We start from the raw sequence: 23,301 nt of genomic DNA on the forward strand, positions 1-23,301 counted from the left end.
TATCCATGGAAATCTCCATGCATGGCTTGCGGACTTCCTCTCTGGTCGTAGTCAACGTGTGGCCCTGAATGGATTTCTCTCATCTCCCCTTCCTGTTCAGGCTGGAGTTCCCCAAGGCCCTGTGCTTTTTCTGGTCTTTATCAATGATCTCTCCGACTCTCTGGAAAATCCTCTCTATCTCTTTGCTGATGACTCCACTCTCTGCCACTCCATTCCTCTTCCCTCAGATCGGCAGTCTGCAGCCTCCTCACTCTCTGAAGACCTGGACAAAATCACAGACTGGTCAAACAAGTGGAACATGTCTTTCAATCCTGACAAATCTCACACTCTTACTATGTCTCTCTGAAAAGATCGACTGGACAACCCTCCCATCTACTTTCTCAACCATCCTCTCCAAGAATTTCTGTTGCTCAAGCTTTTGGGTCTCACTATCTGCCATGATCTTTCTTGGGAAAACCACATTTCCAAGCTGGCCTCCAAAGCCAGTCGCCGACTGGGCATCCTCCATCGTGCGAAGTCCTTCCTAGGCACACCTGAGCTCCTCACCACATACAAGGCTTTCATCCACAGCTCAATGGAATACTGTTCTCCCCTATGGGCTGGTGCTCCTGCCTCACACCTGGCTCGGCTTCACGCTGTTGAATCCAAAGCTTTCAGAATCATTGGAATCTCCCGTGATGAAGCTATCTCTGAGGGCCTTTCACTCACTCACCGCAGGCAGGTAGGTGATCTTTCTGTCTTCTACCGACTCCTCTCCGGCCTTGCTCCCCCAGCTCTCTCTGTGCTCTGTCCCCCAAATATTCCTACAGGTCGCACAAGATCTGCCAGCCACCTTCTGATGGTTAAACTGCCGAAATCTCGGCTCTCTGCTCACCTTCACTCTTTCATTCCTCTTTTCTCCCGCCTCTGTAACAAACTCCCACACTCACTTCAATCACACTCCTCCCTCCAGGTCTTTAAAACAGCTGTTCACCACCATCTCTTATCTTCCCCCATCCAAAACCTTGATCTTTTCTACCCCCACTAATTCACCCCAGATCCACCTTGTTTGAAATTCCAACTTCTTTCCTGGAAGACCTGGCAGTGTCCATATGTTTTATACCTCCCACCCCCCCCCCCCCCCCTTCCCATGCCTCCCCCCCAAAGCCCTCTCCCTCCCACAGTTCTCTCGATGTCTCCATGTCTCTCGGTCCCTGCTCTCAAATGTTGTGTTTGTGTCCTTCCCCCTCTCTCCCCATCTTGTCTACCGCTCCCGATGTTATTTGTTTTGTGTGTCTGTTTGTCTTTCTGTGTGATTAATGTTCGCTCTTTCACGAGCCTCGATCTTGTATACAAAAAAAAAGAGAAAAAAAAAAGTTGCTTTTCTGCATAATGGGACCCTCAAAGCCACCAAGGTAATGTACAGGTAAATTGCTGACTGCACTAACATTTCTCCCACAAACATAACTGCTAATGAGAAATAAATGGTGGAGAGCATTGTTTCATGTTCCAATGTGTGCGGCACCTGCTCCTCAATCCGACTTTCAGATCATCCGGGAACCAAGGGGAGAGAAACCGTTTGGGACTCGTGAATGATCTTTCCTGAACTTGTTTTTATTAAACTAGACCACAGAAAACAGAATGCCACGTGGTGATGGTTTGACGGGATGAAAGACTGGCTTTGAACACCCTGGGCGGTGGCAAAGAGTTACTTGTACGACCGCGTTATGCCAGGTATGCCAGGTTTCTCATGCAAAGGCCTTCTCTGTGGTTCTTTGAGTCGCACCCGATTGGGCAACTTATTTGCGGATGTCTTGTGGTTGTGATGCCATTTGGTTGGTGTGACAGTATTCAGTTGGTTTGTGTGGTCCCAGGTGGAAACAGGGGAGAGTTCAGACTGTTGAGAGCTGCGCCACCAACGGTGCAAATGCCACCAGGTTGGGGCTCAGGTCGATGCCTGAAAATGGTGTTTGTTTGTGTGGTATCCACTACATAGCAGCAGTTTTAAGTTACCTGTTACAAATGTTTCTTTGCGCATTGTTCACACACTACAATATGAAGGGCTATGTATATATTACATAGGGATTTGGGGGAGGGGACGTGGTAGCAGGTGAGTGGTCAGTATTGAGATGGGGGAAGGATAGGAAAGAGAAGCGAGACAGAAGCGGAGGGCTTTGTTCGACCATTTTATGCAGTCATTGCCCTCCTACCCACAACCCACCCTTGCCATGCTTTGGACGTGTCGTGGATTCCTTTTTGGATCATTTTGTGAAAACCCAATGGGGTGTGCTGGTGGGTGCGTTGCTTTGCTCCAGGTGGTATCCTCCCTCTCGGATGGGGTTGTGGTCATGGGGTGCCGTTTCTTCCTCGTTCCTGCAGTTCTGCAGGACTTATGTGAAAATTCCGTTGCTTGGCTGAGATGTGTATTTTGAATGGGTTTGTTATGAAGAAAAAAATTACATGTTTACATGTTGTGAGGGACTTCATTGTGTTGATGTATTTTTCCGAAACTTACAATGTGCTTTGACAACAAGTGTATTGATTTGAGGCCTCTGTGTGCACATCTTGGTGGAGTGATGCGCAGTACATTATCCCAAGGATGTTTGTATTCAGGTGGAAGGGCTCTTTGTATTCAGGTGGAAGGGCCCTGTGGCTTGAGTGTGAAACCTGATTGCCAGCCCTCGGGATTGTGGCATTCAATGGCTGTTGGTCTGGTCCAGCCACACCTCCCTCCACAGCTCAGCCGCTGTCCCCACCCTCACCCAGGCAGTTCTCCTGCCCCCACCTGGCTCGTCAGCTCTCCTGCCCCCTCCCTGCCTCCCCAGCTCAGCCACTGTCCCCACCCTCACCCAGGCAGCTCTCCTGCCCCCTCCCTGCCTCCCCAGCTCAGCCACTGTCCCCACCCTCACCCAGGCAGCTCTCCTGCCCCTCCCTGCCTCCCCAGCTCAGCCGCTGTCCCCACCCTCACCCAGGCAGCTCTCCTGCCCCTCCCTGCCTCCCCAGCTCAGCCACTGTCCCCACCCTCACCCAGGCAGCTCTCCTGCCCCTCCCCGCCTCCCCAGCTCAGCCGCTGTCCCCACCCTCACCCAGGCAGTTCTCCTGCCCCCTCCCTGCCTCCACAGCTCAGTCGCTGTCCCCACGCTCACCCAGGCAGCTCTCCTGCCCCTCCCTGCCTTCCCAGCTCAGCCGCTGTCCCCACCCTCACCCAGGCAGCTCTCCTGCCCCTCCCTGCCTCCCCAGCTCAGCCGCTGTCCCCACCCTCACCCAGGCAGTTCTCCTGCCCCCTCCCTGCCTCCCCAGCTCAGTCGCTGTCCCCACCCTCATCCAGGCAGTTCTCCTGCTCCCACCTGGCTCGTCAGCTCTCCTTCCCCCTCCCTGCCTCCCCAGTTCAGCCGCTGTCCCCACCCTCATCCAGGCAGTTCTCCTGCTCCCACCTGGCTCGTCAGCTCTCCTCCCCCTCCATGCCTCCCCAGCTCAGTTGCTGTCCCCACCCTCACCCAGGCAGCTCTCCTGCCCCCTCCCTGCCTCCCCAGCTCAGTTGCTGTCCCCACCCTCACCCAGGCAGCTCTCCTGCCCCCTCCCTGCCTCCCCAGCCTAGCCGCTGTCCCCACCCTCACCCAGGCAGCTCTCCTGCTCCTACCTGGCTCGCCAGCTCTCCTGCCCACTTCGCCGCCCTGCTGCCTCTCGTGCCCCTCTCAGTTCTCCATGCCCCACCAGCCCCTCCTGAGCAACACCGGGTACCCCTGCTCGTGTAAAATATAATATATGCATTCCCTTACAAGGAACTTCAATACACGTGGAAGCCATTAGGTCTATCAATGGTTGCCCATGCTCTATCCTTTTGAAGTGTTGAGCATCAAGGAAGGAAGCAGCTCGTACCATCGGTAATGTTTGGTACGACTCAACTGGGGTTTGAAACACTGACCTCCCAGAGTCATATTAGATGCTCGAACCGTTAAACCACCAAGTCTGGTTACATATGTCAAGTCATCTTGATTGATGTTCTCACCAGAGCACACGACCTATGATCCTGCAATCCCAGGTTCACATCCAATATGTAAAAGGTTGGAAAAGTGTTTCGATGAATCATTAAGGAATGAATTGTCCTGCATCAGCAAAACTTGGTACAAACGCTGCTTTTTGTATCGGCCAGTGTGGTATACTGTACTGTGGTGTACTTTCTTTCACAGCGTTGGGTACCTTTTCTGGTGCCATAATTGCAATCTGCCATTTCATAATGTAATGACCTCTTCATCTCCAAATTGCATCCGAGGGATTGGAGATTGCACTTGAGCAAGAGAAAGAGAAAGATGTAAGGTGAATCTGGTGGATGCCGAGCAGATCGTTAATGACAAAATCTTGTACACCGGTTGCCACAGGAAATGTGTGGGATGGAGTATTGTGGTGACCAGGTGACGGCCTCTTTGTGAGCGCAACACGTCATTTAGTTACGTTTCGGTTGTGCACGTATCCTCTTCGATAGGTTTTCCCATGTTTGCAACACTCGGTCATATTAATCACTTAAGAGTCACAGAAAACTGAAAGTTTCTCTTCCATTGAATGAGAATTGCACTTTGACCTTCCTTTGGAGTTCAGGAAGATGGATTGCATGTTGGGGTGTTTATGTCTGGGTCCAGGTGGTGTGCCCACCCTTCCTCTCTCGTAACCAGACATGAAGAAAGATACCTGTTGGATAAATAGTTTACAGGGCAAGAAGGTGCAAATGTTTTTTTCCATGTTCCAGGGAACCCATGCACTCCACTCAACATGTATTCCTGCTACTTTCTGTAAGCGTTAAGGTATACGGTACGCCATAACAGAGCGTCAATGCTGCCGAAACAGTGTCATGGCGAGGGTCATGCTGGATGGTTTTGCCATCCCTCTCCCAACAGTAGTTTGGGCAGAAATGTACAAATTTGTTTCAGGGTGCCGGCGGTAGCTTGCCAACTCTCCGCGAACGACATTGTGTGATATATTACGTCTGCCGACTCGTGTAGGCAGACGAGGGGTGCCCAGCTTCTCGTCCACCCAAGGGATGGCACACATTGCTGTGTCGCCCTGGCTGTGAAACACCAGGGTGACACTTTATGGCCGGGTCGAGAAGGAACCACAGGCTAGACACCTCGGAGGGGAGTCTGCATAGCTCTCGGCCCTCCTGCGAGCCAAATAGTTGGTATATTTATTACCTGCATGTTTAACCTCAACCTGAACTCGGTACCCACAGCACATTGTTCAATGTTCTCTCAGAATCCAGTTTTTTCTCGTCATCATGGCGATCCACTTTCCCCTTCTTTTGGAACCATTGGCTAATGATTCGCCTGGATTTGAATATCCAGTTGAGCATCACAGGCCGTAACCACCGCCACTATCAGGCCATTTTGATCCGGTTGTCCACAAAAGACGGTCGGCTGATCATCAATAGGACGACAAGCGCAGTCTTTTCCCCTGCCTGTGCCAACTGCATATGGTCTATATTAACGTGGCTGTGAAAACTTATTATCCGCACGCTTTTTGAAAAACAAACGGGGGGGATATTGTAATGGGCTCCATCTGTCCGTCCGTCATGGTATCTCCTCCTAAACGGTGAGGCGGAAATTCATTAAACTTGATGGTCATCACCACATGGCAAGGAGGTGCAGGAGCAATGTCACGTTTGACCCTGCCACCCCGAGTCAAAAGGTCAAGTACTGAAAAATGCAATTACGGGCACATTTGTAAATGAAACTTTGTATATGCAATCAGCATTGGGAGACGCATGGAACATGTAATGATGTTTGGTTCACGACATTGAAAAATATCGGCCCCTACGAAGGGGTTGCCCCCCCCCCCCCTCTCGCCCCCCAAATAGGTATTTGTTTTCTTCTCAGAAACTACACACACAATTCTGATGAAACTTTACCACAACCTTAATCACCCGTGTTGCACCAAAGTTTGTTCACAGCATTAAAAAAATGGGGCCCTAAGAGGGTCTATGGTGGGAGAGAGGTTGCCCCCCACCCCCTCAACCCCAACCCCCACCCAAAGTAGGTATTTGCTCTTTTCTCTGAAGCTACACGCACAATTTCAATTAAACTTCACCACAACCTTCACCACCTGTGATGTACCAATGTTTGTTTAAGGCATTAGAAAAATTGGGGTCTGAGGAGGTATATGGGTTGGGGGGTGTTGGGGTGGGGGATTGCCCCCCACAATGGGTATTTTTTTGTTTGTTTGTTTAAAGTCTTATGATTATGTTATTATGATTCTACAATCTACATGCTGCTGTGTCTTCCAGAAACCATTCAAATTGGTTTTGAATGCGGTGATACTGTTTAAAATACCTTTAGTCGGTGTAGTATACTGCTTTATTCTACCAGGTGAGCACCTAGGGGTGGTGAATTCATTCATTCACCTCATTCATCCTGTACCCCTATTTTTGGTATTTGATCCCCGGTTCATTCCCCACGGGTGGGGACTTTGGGTCACAGGGGTAAAAACGGGGAAAAAATGTAACTCAAAATATGAGATTGTGTTATTCCAGGTGGAAGCGTTTTCCATGTTTGAAGTTTGCTTTTTGTGGGAAGCGTTGGAGATCTGCGACGGCGTCCTATCTGCTTCAGTATGGGTTTTACGACTCCCATACTGATTTACAAATCGAACTTTGGCTGACATCATCACATGTGTTTTCATCTGTGCTATATTACAGCATTATGATCGGTGATGTTCAGCCAAAGAAGAGTTTCTCATGTCTGACTGATCCAAACCATTTTACATCACAAAACACCTAATAAGGTAGACACGTGATGCAACCGTCCAGAATTGTACATGTGGTACTACAGTGATTGAGGTCATCGTGTACTCTGGGGTAAATGTGGTCCAAGTGTTGAATATTTTTCCAGGCCCTAAAATAAAGCCTCCTCTTGGGGTCGAATTTATGAAAGGAGTTTAAGAGTTAAACACCTGTAGACATTTTTACATGTCGGCGAGGGCATGTTTAAGTCCTTGTAGCAACAATTGGGCAAAATGGTTTATTTAGAACTGCAGTTTTACTGTCGTGTACTTCCTGGCACTTTGAATAAACTTTAGAATAACGATAAGGGTATGAAACGTACAACGTGACCAGATCTGCATACATAATAAATAGATGGCCATTAATTAATTTTATACTGTGTATACAATCCAAACATAAAACATGACGGATGTTTCACTAACCATGATGGATCACTTCAATCCAGATTACCTGGACTGGCATACATGTGGGAGATCACTTCAATCCAGATTACCTGGACTGGCATACATGTGGGAGATCACTTCAATCCAGATTACCTGGACTGGCATACGTGTGGGAGATCACTTCAATCCAGATTACCTGGACTGGCATACGTGTGGGAGATCACTTCAATCCAGATTACCAGGACTGGCATACGTGTGGGAGATCACTTCAATCCAGATTACCTGGACTGGCATACGTGTGGGAGATCACTTCAATCCAGATTACCTGGACTGGCATACATGTGGGAACCACAGCTCGGATACAGAGATTGTTTGTTTGGTTTATTTGCAAAATGTACCTTTGATTTGACCAAGTCTCACATTTTTCCGAGGCGTGTGGAAAGAGTGGGACTTTTTGTATCTCTCACGACGCATAATTGTTTAACGGCCTCGGTTATTCCCACCTTTTGGGGTTGGTCTCGGCACGTTTCTGGCCCGTCTTTCGTGAATGGACTGGCCAGGCCCGACGTTTCATTCAAGATGGTGGAAATTTGGAATTTGTTCACCTGCTGGTAATACTGGGCTACTCTTTACAAAATAAATTTCTGGGATTTTTCCATCCGCTAAATAACTTTATCAGACGGGGAACTGAGATTAAAAGCCCATCCGAGGGATTGTGTACTTTGTAATGCAACACTCTGCATGCAAAGCACGAATTTGACAGATTGTCATCGAGTCACCTGGATTTGGGAAGCGAACCCAGGCTAGACACCTGAGGCAAGTGCGCTAACTCTGGACCATCCTGTGAGAAGTCTCTCACCATTACATCTCTCATCCTTCCTCTTTTCTCCTGCCTCTGGAGCAAACTCCCCCACTCTCTTCAATCCCACTCCTCCCTCCAGGTCTTTAAAACAGCTGTTCACCAACATCTCTTATCTTCCCCCATCCAAAACCTTGATCTTTTCTACCCCCGTTAATTCACCCCAGACCCACTTTTTTGAAATACCAACTCCTGTCCTGGAAGTCCTTGGTGTCCTTGTGTTTTATACTTCTCCCACCCCCCCCCCCCCCCCTTCCCATGCCTCCTCCCCCCAAGCCCCCTCCCTCCAAGCCCCCTCCCTCCCACAGATCTCCCGATGTCACTGCTCTCAAATGTTGTACTTGTATGCTTCCCTCTCTCTCCCCATCTTGCCTCCCGCTCCCTTTATTGTATGCTTTGTTTGTCCGATTGGTTTTTGTTATTGATGTTAGCTCTTACATGAGCCTCGATCTTGTATACAAAAAAAATTAAAATACATAAATTACCTGTACCTCTTATACACACACCTTGCAAAGAAAACTCTGTGATTTGAGCTCAACAGATAACTATCCACTCCAAAGGCCACTTGGGCCCATCATCTATGATTAAGCATCAATGTGTCGGCTGTATCTAAGGCAGTTTTGCTTATGCCCTTAAGACTTGGTCTGTGCTTGTCGTTCATTGGCAGAACCGGACACACAAGTTGTTTGTGCGTAAACCCTGAGAGTTTGGAGCACCAAAATGGGTACATGTCTCCCGTGCTCGTATCTCCTGTACCAGTCCTGGTCATCAAACAGTTCAATGTGCTTTTTTATGGCTACGCAAACCTTCCCAAACACTCTCTTCACCAAAGAGCTGAAAATTGTTATTTGGGATTCAAAGTTAAATATAAAGGCCTAACCCTAACCCTAACTGTTAGATGTAACAAAAGCCTTTGGGTATCAGCAGCTTTCAGTGGGCACACAATTTGTATCGAGATGGTCACAAAACTTCGCTGCGGAACAAACGTCGCTGAATGGGAATGTTTTATTTGTTTCTTTTCATCCATCAAGGTTGAAACGTTCATTCACTTTACACCATTCGGGGTGCTTTTAGGGATGTTCTGATGACACTTGTGAAACCACAATCGAAAACCGGAAGATTTACACGATTTTATGGACATCCACAATTATGAAGTCTTTGGCCTTGTATTTTTGGTGGAATCTGAATCCTAATGAAAGTGTTTTATCCAAACTCTTTTTACTCGTGTGTTTCTCATTATTCTTCCTCGTGTATTGAAGAATTACACCTGTGAGTACATGCCTTGTAGGGATATACAGGCAGTCCCTGGGTGACGAACGAGTTCCGTTTTTAAGTCTGTCTGTAAGTCGAATTTGTATGTAAGTCGGAACAGTTACGTACGGTTCACATCTAGCGTCAATTAGTCAAATGTCTGTCTTAGTATATAGTATATATTTTACCTAAAACATCTATAGGTATAAAAAACATGAAAGAAACGTTTCTTAAACTGTTTAGATAAAAAAGAAAAGATAATGATTAAAGGTTAACACTTACTCTCGTTCCAATTGATGTCTTGCAAACCTTGAAACGATCATACCTTGATACATCTCTACGAGATGATGGGCCTGGTGCTGGAGAGGATGGACCTGGTGCTGGAGAGGATGGACCTGGTGCTGGTCAATTTTCTTAGAGTAAACATCAAGGGTGGCTTGAACAGAGCTTTTCTCGTATTTCTCTTGTCTACCGCTCCCCTTATTATATACTTTGTGTGTCTGTTCGATTTTTTTTCTGTGTGATAAATGTTAGCTCTTTCATGAGCCTCGATTCTGTATTATTTTTTTTTAAACTATTTTTAAAATAATAGGCTTTACGAAGGTCGGTACGTAAGTACAGACGTTCGTCAATCGGGCGTTCGTAACCCGGGGACTGCCTGTACACTACAGTATTGTTTTGTCGAAGGTAGAGGTATATAGACATTGTTGAGAACTGCAGGATATAATAACATTAATAACATGCTTGATTTAATTAGTATTTGCATAATATTATAAATGGTTTCCTTTTGGTTTTGGCTGAAAAGTTTCCTTTTTGTTCAAATACCATCTAATGGAGGGATGATTTGAAGCCTTCATCCATTGATTGCATCTATTCGAAGCCTGTTTAGGGTAACGAGGCCTGTTCAGGATAAAGAGGCCTGTTTAGGGTAACGAGGCCTGTTTAGGGTAACAAGGCCTGTTTAGGGTAACGAGGCCTGTTTAGGGTAACGAGGCCTGTTTAGGGTAACGAGGCCTGTTTAGGGTAACAAGGCCTCTTTAGGGTAACGAGGCTTGTTTAGGGTAACGAGGCCTGTTCAGGGTAACGAGGCCTGTTCAGGGTAACGAGGCCTGTTCAGGGTAACGAGGCCTGTTCAGGGTAACGAGGCCTGTTCAGGGTAACGAGGCCTGTTTCGGGTAAAGAGGCCTGTTTAGGGTAACGAGGCCTGTTTAGGGTAACGAGGCCTGTTTAGGGTAACGAGGCCTGTTCAGGGTAACGAGGCCTGTTCAGGGTAACGAGGCCTGTTCAGGGTAACGAGGCCTGTTCAGGGTAACGAGGCCTGTTTCGTGTAAAGAGGCCTGTTTAGGGTAAAGAGGCCTGTTTAGGGTAACGAGGCCTGTTTAGGGTAACGAGGCCTCTTTATGGTAAAGAGGCCTGTTCAGGGTAAAAGAGGCCTGTTCAGGGTAACGAGGCCTGTTCAGGGTAACGAGGCCTATTTAGGATAACGAGGCCTATTTAGGGTAATGAGGCCTGTTCAGGGTAATGTGTGATGTCTATAGTCTGCACCGCACACCATCGTCTCACCAACTAGGTCAATGAGACTGCACAAGTCTCTCTCATTGTGCTGATACGCAAACCCAGGCCGAGTACATTTGGTGTTGTCGGTTCAAAGCACTTTTCCTTGTGTTGCGAAGGTTTTTTTTTTTTATCTCTTTCGTGTTGTTTCATCTTCCTTGACTGACTGAGCTGATGTGCCCTCTCTTCTTTTTTTCTTCTTTTTTTTTAATTTTGTGCCCTCTTCTTCCACCACCTTCAGCCAAGTCGTTCTCGGTCTTCCCCGTCCTCTACTTCCTTCTACATTCATTTCCATCATTCTTCTCAACCAGTCACTTTCATCCTTCCTCTCACCACATGACCAAACCATCTCAACCTTTTTCTCTTCACAGCATCCATCACAGGCTCTATTCCCATCATCTTTTGCAATTCATCATTTGTCTTCCTCTCTCTCAACGATACTCCACACATCCACAGAACCATTCCCATTTCCACCCTTTCCAGCCTTCGTTGCTGCTCTATGTTCATTACCCATGTCTCGCTCCCATAAATCATAACACTTCTCACACATGCAGCATACACCTTTCCCTTCAGCTTCAACGACACTCCCCTCCTCATCAGCACGCCACTCAGTTCCCGAAACTTCTTCCATGCACATCTGACTCGAGCAACCGTTGCCGAGTCTGATCCACCTTCTCCATTCAGCACGTCTCCGAGGTAGCAAAATGTTTTCACACCTTCCAGCTTCATGCCGTCTCCAAGATCCAACTCAACATTTCCTCCATCTGCAGCTCCCTCTGTGCACACCTTACACTTGAATGTAGCTGCCACACTGGTTAATGACCCTCTCAGACCACTACATTTTTGATGAACCCACTCAGCGCACATTGTACATTGAATGGAGTTCACTCTGACACCCTTCCTGCACACAGCACACAGCCACTTCCCAGTTCTTTCCACCTCACCACATGCTTTACCACTTGCCATCACCTTCGTTTTTCCGATATTCACCTTCAGACCTTTTGTCTCCATACATTCCTTCCACTTGTTCATCTTCTCCTTCAGTCCATCCATACTTTCCGCAATCAACACCAGATCATCTGCATACAACAACTCCCACGGTAAACCCTCCTTTACATTCCGAGCCAGCACCTCCATCACAGCTACAAACAGTAGTGGACTTTGTACCGACCCCTGATGCACTCCCACCTTCACCTCAAACTCACCACTGTTTCCGTCCTTCGTCCTTACAGCTGTGCGTGCTCTCTCGTACATTGCCATCACTACTCTGATCAACCATTCCTCCACTCCTAACTTCCTCAATGCCCAAGTCACTACTTCGCGTGGAACCCTATCAAATGCTTTCTCCAGATCAACAAACCCAAGAAACAACCTCTTCCTCTTCTCCATGTACTTCTCCTGCAACTGCCTTACAATAAAGAGCGCGTCTGTCGTTCCTCTTCCTGGCATAAATTCAAACTGCATTTCGTCGATCTTCACTTTCTTCCTTATCCTCCTCTCCAACACCCTTTCCAATACCTTCATTCCATGCTCCAATAACTTTATCGCTCGACGAGCCACAGTCCAGAGGGTCACCTTTCCCCTTGTATAGAGGGACGAGGGTACTCAGTTCCCAATCCACTGGAATGCGGCCTTCTTTCACCACCAGATTACAGATCTCTGTCATTCTCTTCACACCCCAACTTCCTGCTGCCTTCAACATATCTCCCACAACTCCCGTCGGCCCTCTGCTTTTCTACTCTTCATTGCTTTTATCGTTTCCTCAACTTCCTTCTCAGTTATATTCTCTGCCGGTCCTAAAACTGGGTTACTCTCTATGTTGCCATCCCATTCATTCTCTGCATTCAACAGCATTTCCATATAGCTCTTCCATCTTCCTTTAATTCCATCTGGGTCCACAACGATTTGTCCCACGTCATCCTTCAAGCAACTCACCCCTCACTCAACTCACTCAGTAAGTGTTTTAGAATGTTAAAATTTAAGGTTAAAAAGCAAATGAATTAGGAATGTTACTTCGATTGGGAGGTATTGAGAAAGGACGAGCTATGGAATGAACAAAGGAATGAAATGGCAGGCAGAATGAGTTTGTGATTTATGTATTTATTTATTTTTGGAGTAAAATGTTTTTTGGTGTTTTTTGAAGCAAGTAGGGGAAATGAGTTAAAGTTGAGAATTGTGGAAGGGGAACACTGAGGATGCAGAAAGCAGAATGAGTCACATGGTCACATGGACAGAACTGAGGCAGAATTGTCACACCCACAACCTTCCTGATCAGAATCTCTCCCTTCCTAATCTGAATCTCTCCCTTCCTGATCTGAATCTCTCCCTTCCTAATCTGAATCTCTCCCTTCCTGATCTGAATCTCTCCCTTCCTGATCTGAATCTCTCCCTTTCTGATCTGAATCTCTCCCTTCCTGATCTGAATCTCTCCCTTCCTAATCAGAATCTCTCCCTTCCTGATCTGAATCTCTCCCTTCCTAATGTGAATCTCTCCCTTCCTAATCAGAATCTCTCCCTTTCTAATCAGAATCTCTCCCTTCCTAATCAGAATCTCTCCCTTCCTAATCAGAATCTCTCCCTTCCTAATCAGAATCTCTCCCTTCCTAATCAGAATCTCTCCCTTTCTAATCAGAATCTCTCCCTTCCTTATCAGAATCTCTCCCTTCCTGATCAGAATCTCTCCCTTCCTGATCTGAATCTCTCCCTTCCTAATCAGAATCTCTCCCTTCCTGATCAGAATCTCTCCATTCCTAATCAGAATCTCTCCCTTCCTAATCAGAATCTCTCCCTTCCTGATTAGAATCTCTCCCTTCCTGATCTGAATCTCTCCCTTCCTGATCTGAATCTCTCCCTTCCTAATCAGAATCTCTCCCTTCCTGATCAGAATCTCTCCGTTCCTAATGTGAATCTCTCCCGAATCAGAATCTCTCCCTTCCTAATCAGAATCTCTCCCTTCCTGATCTGAATCTCTCCCTTCCTAATCAGAATCTCTCCCTTCCTAATCAGAATCTCTACCTTCCTAATCAGAATCTCTCCCTTCCTAATCAGAATCTCTCCCTTCCTAATGTGAATCTCTCCCTTCCTGATCTGAATCTCTCCCTTCCTAATGTGAATCTCTCCCTTCCTCATCAGAATCTCTCCCTTCCTAATGTGAATCTCTCCCTAATCAGAATCTCTCCCTTCCTAATCAGAATCTCTCCCTTCCTAATCAGAATCTCTCCCTTTCTAATCAGAATCTCTCCCTTCCTAATCAGAATCTCTCCCTTCCTGATCAGAATCTCTCCCTTCCTGATCTGAATCTCTCCCTTCCTAATCAGAATCTCTCCCTTGCTGATCAGAATCTCTCCGTTCCTAATCAGAATCTCTCCCTTCCTAATCAGAATCTCTCCCTTCCTGATTAGAATCTCTCCCTTCCTGATCTGAATCTCTCCCTTCCTAATCAGAATCTCTCCCTTCCTGATCAGAATCTCTCCGTTCCTAATGTGAATCTCTCCCTAATCAGAATCTCTCCCTTCCTAATCAGAATCTCTCCCTTCCTGATCTGAATCTCTCCCTTCCTGATCTGAATCTCTCCCTTCCTAATCAGAATCTCTCCCTTCCTGATCAGAATCTCTCCGTTCCTAATCAGAATCTCTCCGTTCCTAATCAGAATCTCTCCCTTCCTGATTAGAATCTCTCCCTTCCTAATCAGAATCTCTCCCTTCCTAATCAGAATCTCTCCCTTCCTCATCAGAATCTCTCCCTTCCTCATCAGGATCTCTCCCTTCCTAATCTGAATCTCTCCCTTCCTCATCAGAATCTCTCCCTTCCTAATCTGAATCTCTCCCTTCCTGATCTGAATCTCTCCCTTCCTGATCTGAATCTCTCCCTTCCTCATCAGAATCTCTCCCTTCCTGATCTGAACCTCTCCCTTCCTAATCTGAATCGCTACCTTCCTAATCTGAATCGCTGCCTTCCTAATCTGAATCGCTACCTTCTTAATGTGAATCTCTCCCTTCCTAATCAGAATCTCCCTTCCTAATCTGAATCGCTACCTTCCTGATCTGAATCTCTCCCTTCCTGATCTGAATCTCTCCCTTCCTAATCAGAATCTCCCTTCCTAATCTGAATCTCTCCCTTCCTGATCTGAATCTCTTCCTTCCTAATCTGAATCTCTCCCTTCCTAATGTGAATCTCTCCCTTCCTGATCTGAATCTCTCCCTTCCTAATCTGAATCTCTCCCTTCCTAATGTAAATCTCTCCCTTCCTAATGTGAACCTCTCCCTTCCTAATGTGAACCTCTCCCTTCCTAATCAGAATCTCTCCCTTCCTGATCTGAATCTCTACCTTCCTAATCTGAATCTCTCCCTTCCTAATCTGAATCTCTCCCTTCCTAATCTGAATCTCTTCCTTCCTAATCTGAATCTCTCCCTTCCTAATGTAAATCTCTCCCTTCCTAATGTGAGCCTCTCCCTTCCTAATCAGAATCTCTCCCTTCCTGATCTGAATCTCTACCTTCCTAATCTGAATCTCTCCCTTCCTAATCTGAATCTCTCCGTTCCTAATGTGAGCCTCTCCCTTCCTAATCAGAATCTCTCCCTTCCTGATCTGAATCTCTACCTTCCTAATCTGAATCTCTCCCTTCATAATCTGAATCTCTTCCTTCCTAATCTGAATCTCTCCCTAATGTGAATCTCTCCCTTCCTAATGTGAATCTCTCCCTAATGTGAATCTCTCCCTTCCTAATGTGAATCTCTCCCTAATGTGAATCTCTCCCTAATGTGAATCTCTCCCTTCCTAATGTGAATCTCTCCCTAATGTGAATCTCTCCCTAATGTGAATCTCTCCCTTCCTAATGTGAATCTCTCCCTAATGTGAATCTCTCCCTTCCTAATGTGAATCTCTCCCTAATGTGAATCTCTCCCTTCCTAATGTGAACCTCTCCCTAATGTGAATCTCTCCCTTCCTAATCTGAATCTCTCCCTCATGTGAATCTCTCCCTTCCTAATCTGAATCTCTCCCTAATGTGAATCTCTCCCTTCCTAATGTGAACCTCTCCCTTCCTGATCTCTCCCTTCCTGATCTCTCCCTTCCTAATGTGAATCTCTCCCTTCCTAATGTGAATCTCTCCCTTCCTAATCTGAATCTCTTCCTTCCTAATCTGAATCTCTCCCTTCCTAATGTGAATCTCTCCCTTCCTAATCTGAATCTCTTCCTTCCTAATCTGAATCTCTCCCTAATGTGAATCTCTCCCTTCCTAATGTGAATCTCTCCCTTCCTAATCTGAATCTCTTCCTTCCTAATCTGAATCTCTCCCTAATGTGAATCTCTCCCTTCCTAATGTGAATCTCTCCCTTCCTAATCTGAATCTCTTCCTTCCTAATCTGAATCTCTCCCTAATGTGAATCTCTCCCTTCCTAATGTGAATCTCTCCCTTCCTAATCTGAATCTCTTCCTTCCTAATCTGAATCTCTCCCTAATGTGAATCTCTCCCTTCCTAATGTGAATCTCTCCCTTCCTAATGTGAACCTCTCCCTTCCTGATCTCTCCCTTCCTAATGTGAATCTCTCCCTTCCTAATGTGAACCTCTCCCTTCCTGATCTCTCCCTTCCTAATGTGAATCTCTCCCTTCCTAATGTGAATCTCTCCCTTCCTGATCTGAATCTCTACCTTCCTAATCTGAATCTCTCCCTTCCTAATGTGAATCTCTCCAACGAAGACATAGCGAGTGCTTCTTGCAAACGAAGACATAGCGAGTGCTTCTTGCAAACGAAGACATAGCGAGTGGTTCTTGCAAACGAAGACATAGCGAGTGCTTCTTGCAAACGAAGACATAGCGAGTGCTTCTTGCAGCGAATGTTCAAATGTCCGGGCACGCCGCCAAACCGAATGTCTGGGCACTTACAAAATATATTACCATCTGCCGTCCATATAAAACTAACCGTACAATTCTTTTATATTTGCATCCTTGTACATCATCTCTAATGAACTCTTTATAATGTAAGTGGTACATGTCAAGCAATACTAAAATCACCATTTTCTTAACTATTTATCTTGTAACTTATAAAGAGGATTTGGGGAAAAGTTATACACAGAACCAATTATACACCAAATATGGTGCACACCAAAAATAAAACCAAAACAGGAATGTTTATTTCCTGCTTCATGCATAGTCCTACTACTTGCTACTCCTTTATCAACTCCACTTTTCCACTTTCTTGTACGGTACGGTTGGCTGGGGAAGGCTTTAGGCCCAAGTCTATCATGAACTGTCCGACCAGGCCGCAGGATGTTTGACTGAATGTGCAGGAATTTGTTTATAACCTAAACTCCTAAAGGTATGCACACTCACCTCTGAGCTGTCTCGGCTGGGTTTGAATCTCGACCCAGCTATAAACTGCCACCTTGGGGTGCGATTCATCAATGTCTGTGCCGTCCCTTTGATGGACATTAAACTGGGCGACCCGTCCGCCGCCATTAGTTACTGCACGTTGCAGATCCCCCGGTGTCCTTCGAAGATTTGGCGAGCTATGTCTGGCCCCCCCTAACAAATTACAAATCCTTCTGTAACCTATCGGTGTCACAGCTACGCCATCAGCAAATTATGCTACCCGCAGCCATGAGTTGCTTACTAAGGAAGAAGAAGAAGAAGTTGTGTATTTATAAATAGACATTGCAAAAAAAAAGGATTTTACAAACTTTCGATCGAATGCACCAGTTTCACTTGAAATGATGTTTTCGATGTATTTTTTTGTTGATCACACAAAAGGCTTTTTGTAAATTCCCAGTCTATCAGAAGTTTGCAAACTGGAATGAAAATATCAATACGAACAGGTGAATTATAACTTGAAAGAAGAACTAGGGGAAAATAAACTTGTTCATTCAGCACTCGAGCATCGGAGTGATCTCAACTTTCCTTCAGTGGAGCATTTTGTCCACAATGTTTCACTCGTCTTTTCCACAGCCATCGACTCTTGCTTGTGTGTGAAGGTTTGGGCAACCCAACCCAACTATGCATTTCAGTGACTACACACCCAACTTTGGCGAGACTGGGACAGAAACAAAAACAGACAAGGACGTTTGAGAGGAAACCACACTGGCTGAACAAGCCTTTTGCAAGTGCACGCGTTTTTGACATATTTGAGCTGCACCAGCTTGGACCTTTGCCATAAGGACCAATTCATAGCGATGTCAAATGCTTCACCCCTGAAACATAGCCTTGGCGAAGAAGTTTCTGTGTTGATTGTCCTTTTACTGACAAATCCTCTCCAAAATTTTCAGGATTTGTTAACTGTCGATGAATCTGCGGCTACAAATAGCTTTGGATCATAAAGTTGTTGTTTTTTCCCCACCACTTCCCCTTCCCCAAGACTTCTGACTGCTGCTTCATGTTTGGTGTTAACCTTTCTTACGTTTAGATTCCATGGCAATGTTGAATGATGCCTCTGCAAAGAGAATCCCACTGTTATTTTGCAATTGGTCACTGGCATTGACACCAATACAATTTTTTCTTATGTCCCTAGTCATAACAAATCCACATATATCCAACAAACAGTTTCACGAGCCTCGATCGTGTATACAAAAAAAAATAAAAATGGAGCACCGTGCTGCCATTAGAGCGTTTAAATTATATCAGATATGGCAATAAACGTGAATTGTTGCTCCCTGCTTGCCAGCTCGATGGCAGAAGACACCATTTGCAATTTTCTCCGTCTCAATCCCGACTCCATTCAGAATCCCGTGTGGACACGGGCAACTTGCTAGTCTTTTAAATCCCACAACGGCAGCTCCAAAAACTTTTGTTACCCCAATAATCCAATAATCCTGATGTTTATTTTTTTGAGGCTACCAGAAAATTAAGCAAATTTATTGAGATGTTCGTTGGTTTGATGATGAGTGCTATTTGAGGTTATGTGGCAAAGATGGATGCTCATGTTATTCCTCTTCCATTTCTTTCTCTTTTTTTTTATGCCAGATGCAGCAACTGTTTTATGAGCACTATGAACACCGGCGTGGCTTTATCCAAGATCTGCACAGCAGCAAATTGCGTAACGCCATCACACTTCACCCAAACAAGCAGCCACCATACCAGTTCCTGCTACACACGCGGATGCTCTCTAGAAGAATTGCCTCGCTCCGTGCACATGCCCTCCACTTGCTGCGTGACATTGTGCGGGTTGCACGGTTGGCTGGGGTGACTTATAGCCTCGGACGCGAAGAGGAGCGCCTTGGCCAGCCACTGTCCCTCACGTGGCTTCGCCCTCAGCGACGAGATGATGTGCCCGAATGGGACTTCTTGACGGGCAGACTCCTATTTGGTGCAGCTGAGGGAACACCGCCTCGGAGAGTGTTACCACCAGTTTTGAGACCGGCACTGGAAGAAATCATTACTGAGGTTAGAATGGATTTTGGAGGAAGGGGTAACAGGTGGAGGTGGAGGTGGAGGTGGAGGGGACTTTGTTTATGAGGGGTTTTGAGTTTACCATCTTGTCAACAAATATCCCCCTGCCCCTTCCCCCACCTCCCCGCTCCCCCCCCCCCCCCCCCCACTCTCCCTACCCCCTATCACCAAACTTGTGGATTTTATACACGCTCAACATTGAGAGCATTACTTTTAAAATAAATGCTTTACATTTTACAGATTACCGATTATAATGGCTCTTGGTAATCCATTACACAATCCATGACTTATCCAAGTGTCATTCGTGTCTAAGTAGTGCCTGGATGCTGGTTTGAATTACTTCTCGGCACTTGGCTATACTTTTGATCTTGTGCTCTCATGTACATTAAGGCAGGAATTTGGAATCTTACTGGTGTTCCAGCACACATGGATGGCATCCTCTTTTCAAAATATATAATGGGATTTTAATGTTCACAAGCAAATCCAAACTCCAACATCCAAGCAGTCCCTTTTCAAACGTCCAAGCACTCCCTTTTTTTAAACATCCAAACACTTTTTTTTAATGTCCAAGCAGTCCCGATTTTAACATCAAAATGCTCAGTTTTTGAATATCCAAACACTTTTTTTTAATGTCCAAGCAGTCCCTATTTTAACATCAAAATGCTGTTTTTAAACATCCAAACACTTTTTTTTAATGTCCAAGCAGTCCCGATTTTAACATCAAAATGCTCAGTTTTTGAACATCCAAACACTTTTTTTTAATGTCCAAGCAGTCCCTATTTTAATAATCCCTGGTGTTGGGCTAGCGGCTCGGGTGCCGGCTTTAGGATCCTAGGATCCTGGGTTCGAATCCCGGTCAATCGCTGAATTAGCGCCAGGGGGGTTGACTCAGCCTGTCATCCTTCCGAGGTCGGCTAATTGAGTACCAGTTCACTGGTAATTCCCTGCTTGTCGTTAAAGGCGGCAAAAAGGGTTGGCGTCAGGAAGGGCATCCGGCCGTAAAACATTGCTTCAAAAAGGGGACCGAAAAACAACAACAACCACAGTTCCCGAAAAAGGCCAACCCCCGCTTGCAGGGAAAAATGGCCTCTAAAGGTGGTTTTTTTTTTTTTAGTCCCTATTTTAACATCAAAATGCTCAGTTTTTGAACATCCAAACACTTTTTTTTAATGTCCAAGCAGTCCCTATTTTAACATCAAAATGCTCAGTTTTTAAACATCCAAACACTCTTTTTTTTTAAATGTCCAAGCAGTCCCTATTTTAACATCAAAATGCTCAGTTTTTAAACATCCAAACACTCTTTTTTAATGTCCAAGCAGTCCCTATTTTAACATCAAAATGCTGTTTTTAAACGTCCAAACACTCTTTTTTAATGTCCAAGCAGTCCATATTTTAACATCAAAATGCTCAGTTTTTAAACATCCAAACACTTTTTTAATGTCCAAGCAGTCCCTATTTTAACATCAAAATGCTCAGTTTTTGAACATCCAAACACTCTTTTTTAATGTCCAAGCAGTCCCTATTTTAACATCAAAATGCTCAGTTTTTAAACGTCCAAACACTCTTTTTTAATGTCCAAGCAGTCCCTATTTTAACATCAAAATGCTCAGTTTTTAAACATCCAAACACTTTTTTAAAGTGTTACGTGGTCCTCCCGGTAACTACCTGGTCTCGGTGATCCCCGGACCGTGGGAGGCACCCCGCCAGAAAGATATATGATTTATACGCTTTCGTAACGCAATCAATATGAATTCCAGTCAATAAGAAACCCCACACCAAGGATCCAGAGTAATCAATAATATATTCCCCCAAGGAATCAACAATCAACAACCATCAACAATCCACAATCAACAATCAATCACCAATATGATTAAGATGGCCATCTTATATATGTGTGTCCCCTTTCCCCACTCCCGACCCCTTGGGTACTCACGACCCCTTTGGTCTCTGTCTCTCACAATGTCTCTGGGCCCCTCCTGACCAAGATGATGGTCGGCTTCTCCGCACACGGGCGGTTGAACGAACCCCTGGCTGACGTGCTCCCAAATGTGCACGTCACATACCGGGAACAACGGTTGCAGCGCGCACCTCCTTGTCAAGCAACACGGGCAAAGCAACGCGCGGCTTGTCCAGCGCGCGAGGCCCAAGGTGCGACCCGTACGCGTCCTTGTAGACGGTGAGGCGAACTGTGTAGGACGCTGGGTTCCATGCACGAACCCACGGCAACTTGATGTGTCAAGGGGTAATTACCCCGCGCAGGTAACTACTGTCGCCAGACGGGCTTTCCAACGCAGCGTCAGACTCTGCTCAATATCGATACCCTCGCCTCGGAGCTCGGCGAGGAAGAAGAAGAATATCGTCGCTCCTCCAGGACCTCGTGTCTTTTTCCTTCCGTTTCCGGTCTCCTTTTTCCCAGAAGGGCTCCTGACCTTTTAATCACAACAACCTTTAATCGACTACACATTGATAAGCAAAGACCTGAATAGTAATTCACATGAATTCGTAACAAATGTCCAAGCAGTCCCTATTTTAACATCAAAATGCTCAGTTTTTAAACATCCAAACACTTTTTTAATGTCCAAGCAGTCCCTATTTTAACATCAAAATGCTGTTTTTAAACATCCAAACACTTTTTTTAAATGTCCAAGCAGTCCCTATTTTAACATCAAAATGCTCAGTTTTTAAACATCCAAACACTTTTTTTTAATGTCCAAGCAGTCCCTATTTTAACATCAAAATGCTCAGTTTTTAAACGTCCAAACACTCTTTTTTAATGTCCAAGCAGTCCCTATTCTAACATCAAAATGCTCAGTTTTTAAACATCCAAACACTTTTTTAATGTCCAAGCAGTCCCTATTTTAACATCAAAATGCTGTTTTTAAACATCCAAACACTTTTTTTAAATGTCCAAGCAGTCCTTATTTTAACATCAAAATGCTCAGTTTTTGAACATCCAAACACTTTTTTTTAATGTCCAAGCAGTCCCTATTTTAACATCAAAATGCTCAGTTTTTAAACTTCCAAACACTCTTTTTTTTAATGTCCAAGCAGTCCCTATTTTAACATCAAAATGCTGTTTTTAAACATCCAAACACTCTTTTTTAATGTCCAAGCAGTCCCTATTTTAACATCAAAATGCTCAGTTTTTAAACATCCAAACACTCTTTTTTTTAAATGTCCAAGCAGTCCCTATTTTAACATCAAAATGCTCAGTTTTTAAACATCCAAACACTCTTTTTTTTAATGTCCAAGCAGTCCCTATTTTAACATCAAAATGCTGTTTTTAAACATCCAAACACTTTTTTTTAATGTCCAAGCAGTCCCTATTTTAACATCAAAATGCTGTTTTTAAACATCCAAACACTTTTTTTTAATGTCCAAGCAGTCCCTATTTTAACATCAAAATGCTCAGTTTTTAAACATCCAAACACTCTTTTTTTAATGTCCAAGCAGTCCCTATTTTGACATCAAAATGCTGTTTTTAAACATCCAAACACTTTTTTTGTAATGTCCAAGCAGTCCCTATTTTAACATCAAAATGCTGTTTTTAAACATCCAAACACTTTTTTTTAATGTCCAAGCAGTCCATATTTTAACATCAAAATGCTCAGTTTTTAAACATCCAAACACTCTTTTTTTTAATGTCCAAGCAGTCCCTATTTTAACATCAAAATGCTGTTTTTAAACATCCAAACACTTTTTTTTTTAATGCCCAAGCAGTCCCTATTTTAACATCAAAATGCTCAGTGTTTAAACGTCCAAGCACTCCCATTTTTTGAACATCCAAACACTTTTTTTTAATGTCCAAGCAGCCCCTATTTTAACATCAAAATGCTCAGTTTTTGAACATCCAAACACTTTTTTTTTAATGTCCAAGCAGTCCCTATTTTAACATCAAAATGCTCAGTTTTTAAACATCCAAACACTCTTTTTTTAAATGTCCAAGCAGTCCCTATTTTAACATCAAAATGCTGTTTTTAAACATCCAAACACTTTTTTTAAATGTCCAAGCAGTCCTTATTTTAACATCAAAATGCTCAGTTTTTGAACATCCAAACACTTTTTTTTAATGTCCAAGCAGTCCCTATTTTAACATCAAAATGCTCAGTTTTTAAACTTCCAAACA

The 23,301-nt window shown here is 44.9% G+C and overlaps 1 protein-coding gene across 1 annotated transcript in view; it reads left to right on the forward strand.

The window, feature by feature from the left end:
- CHSY1 (chondroitin sulfate synthase 1) overlaps window positions 1-23,301 on the forward strand; it is a 162,870-nt gene that overhangs the window by 132,515 nt on the left and 7,054 nt on the right. The window contains exon 2 of the mRNA XM_078771739.1: window positions 18,750-19,169. Within this exon, the coding sequence (XP_078627865.1) occupies window positions 18,750-19,169 (420 nt within the window). The remainder of the gene's footprint in view (window positions 1-18,749; window positions 19,170-23,301) is intronic.

Source organism: Myxine glutinosa, chromosome 2 (genome assembly GCF_964187855.1).
Source record: "Myxine glutinosa chromosome 2, kmMyxGlut1.1, whole genome shotgun sequence".
NCBI lineage: Eukaryota > Metazoa > Chordata > Myxini > Myxiniformes > Myxinidae > Myxine > Myxine glutinosa.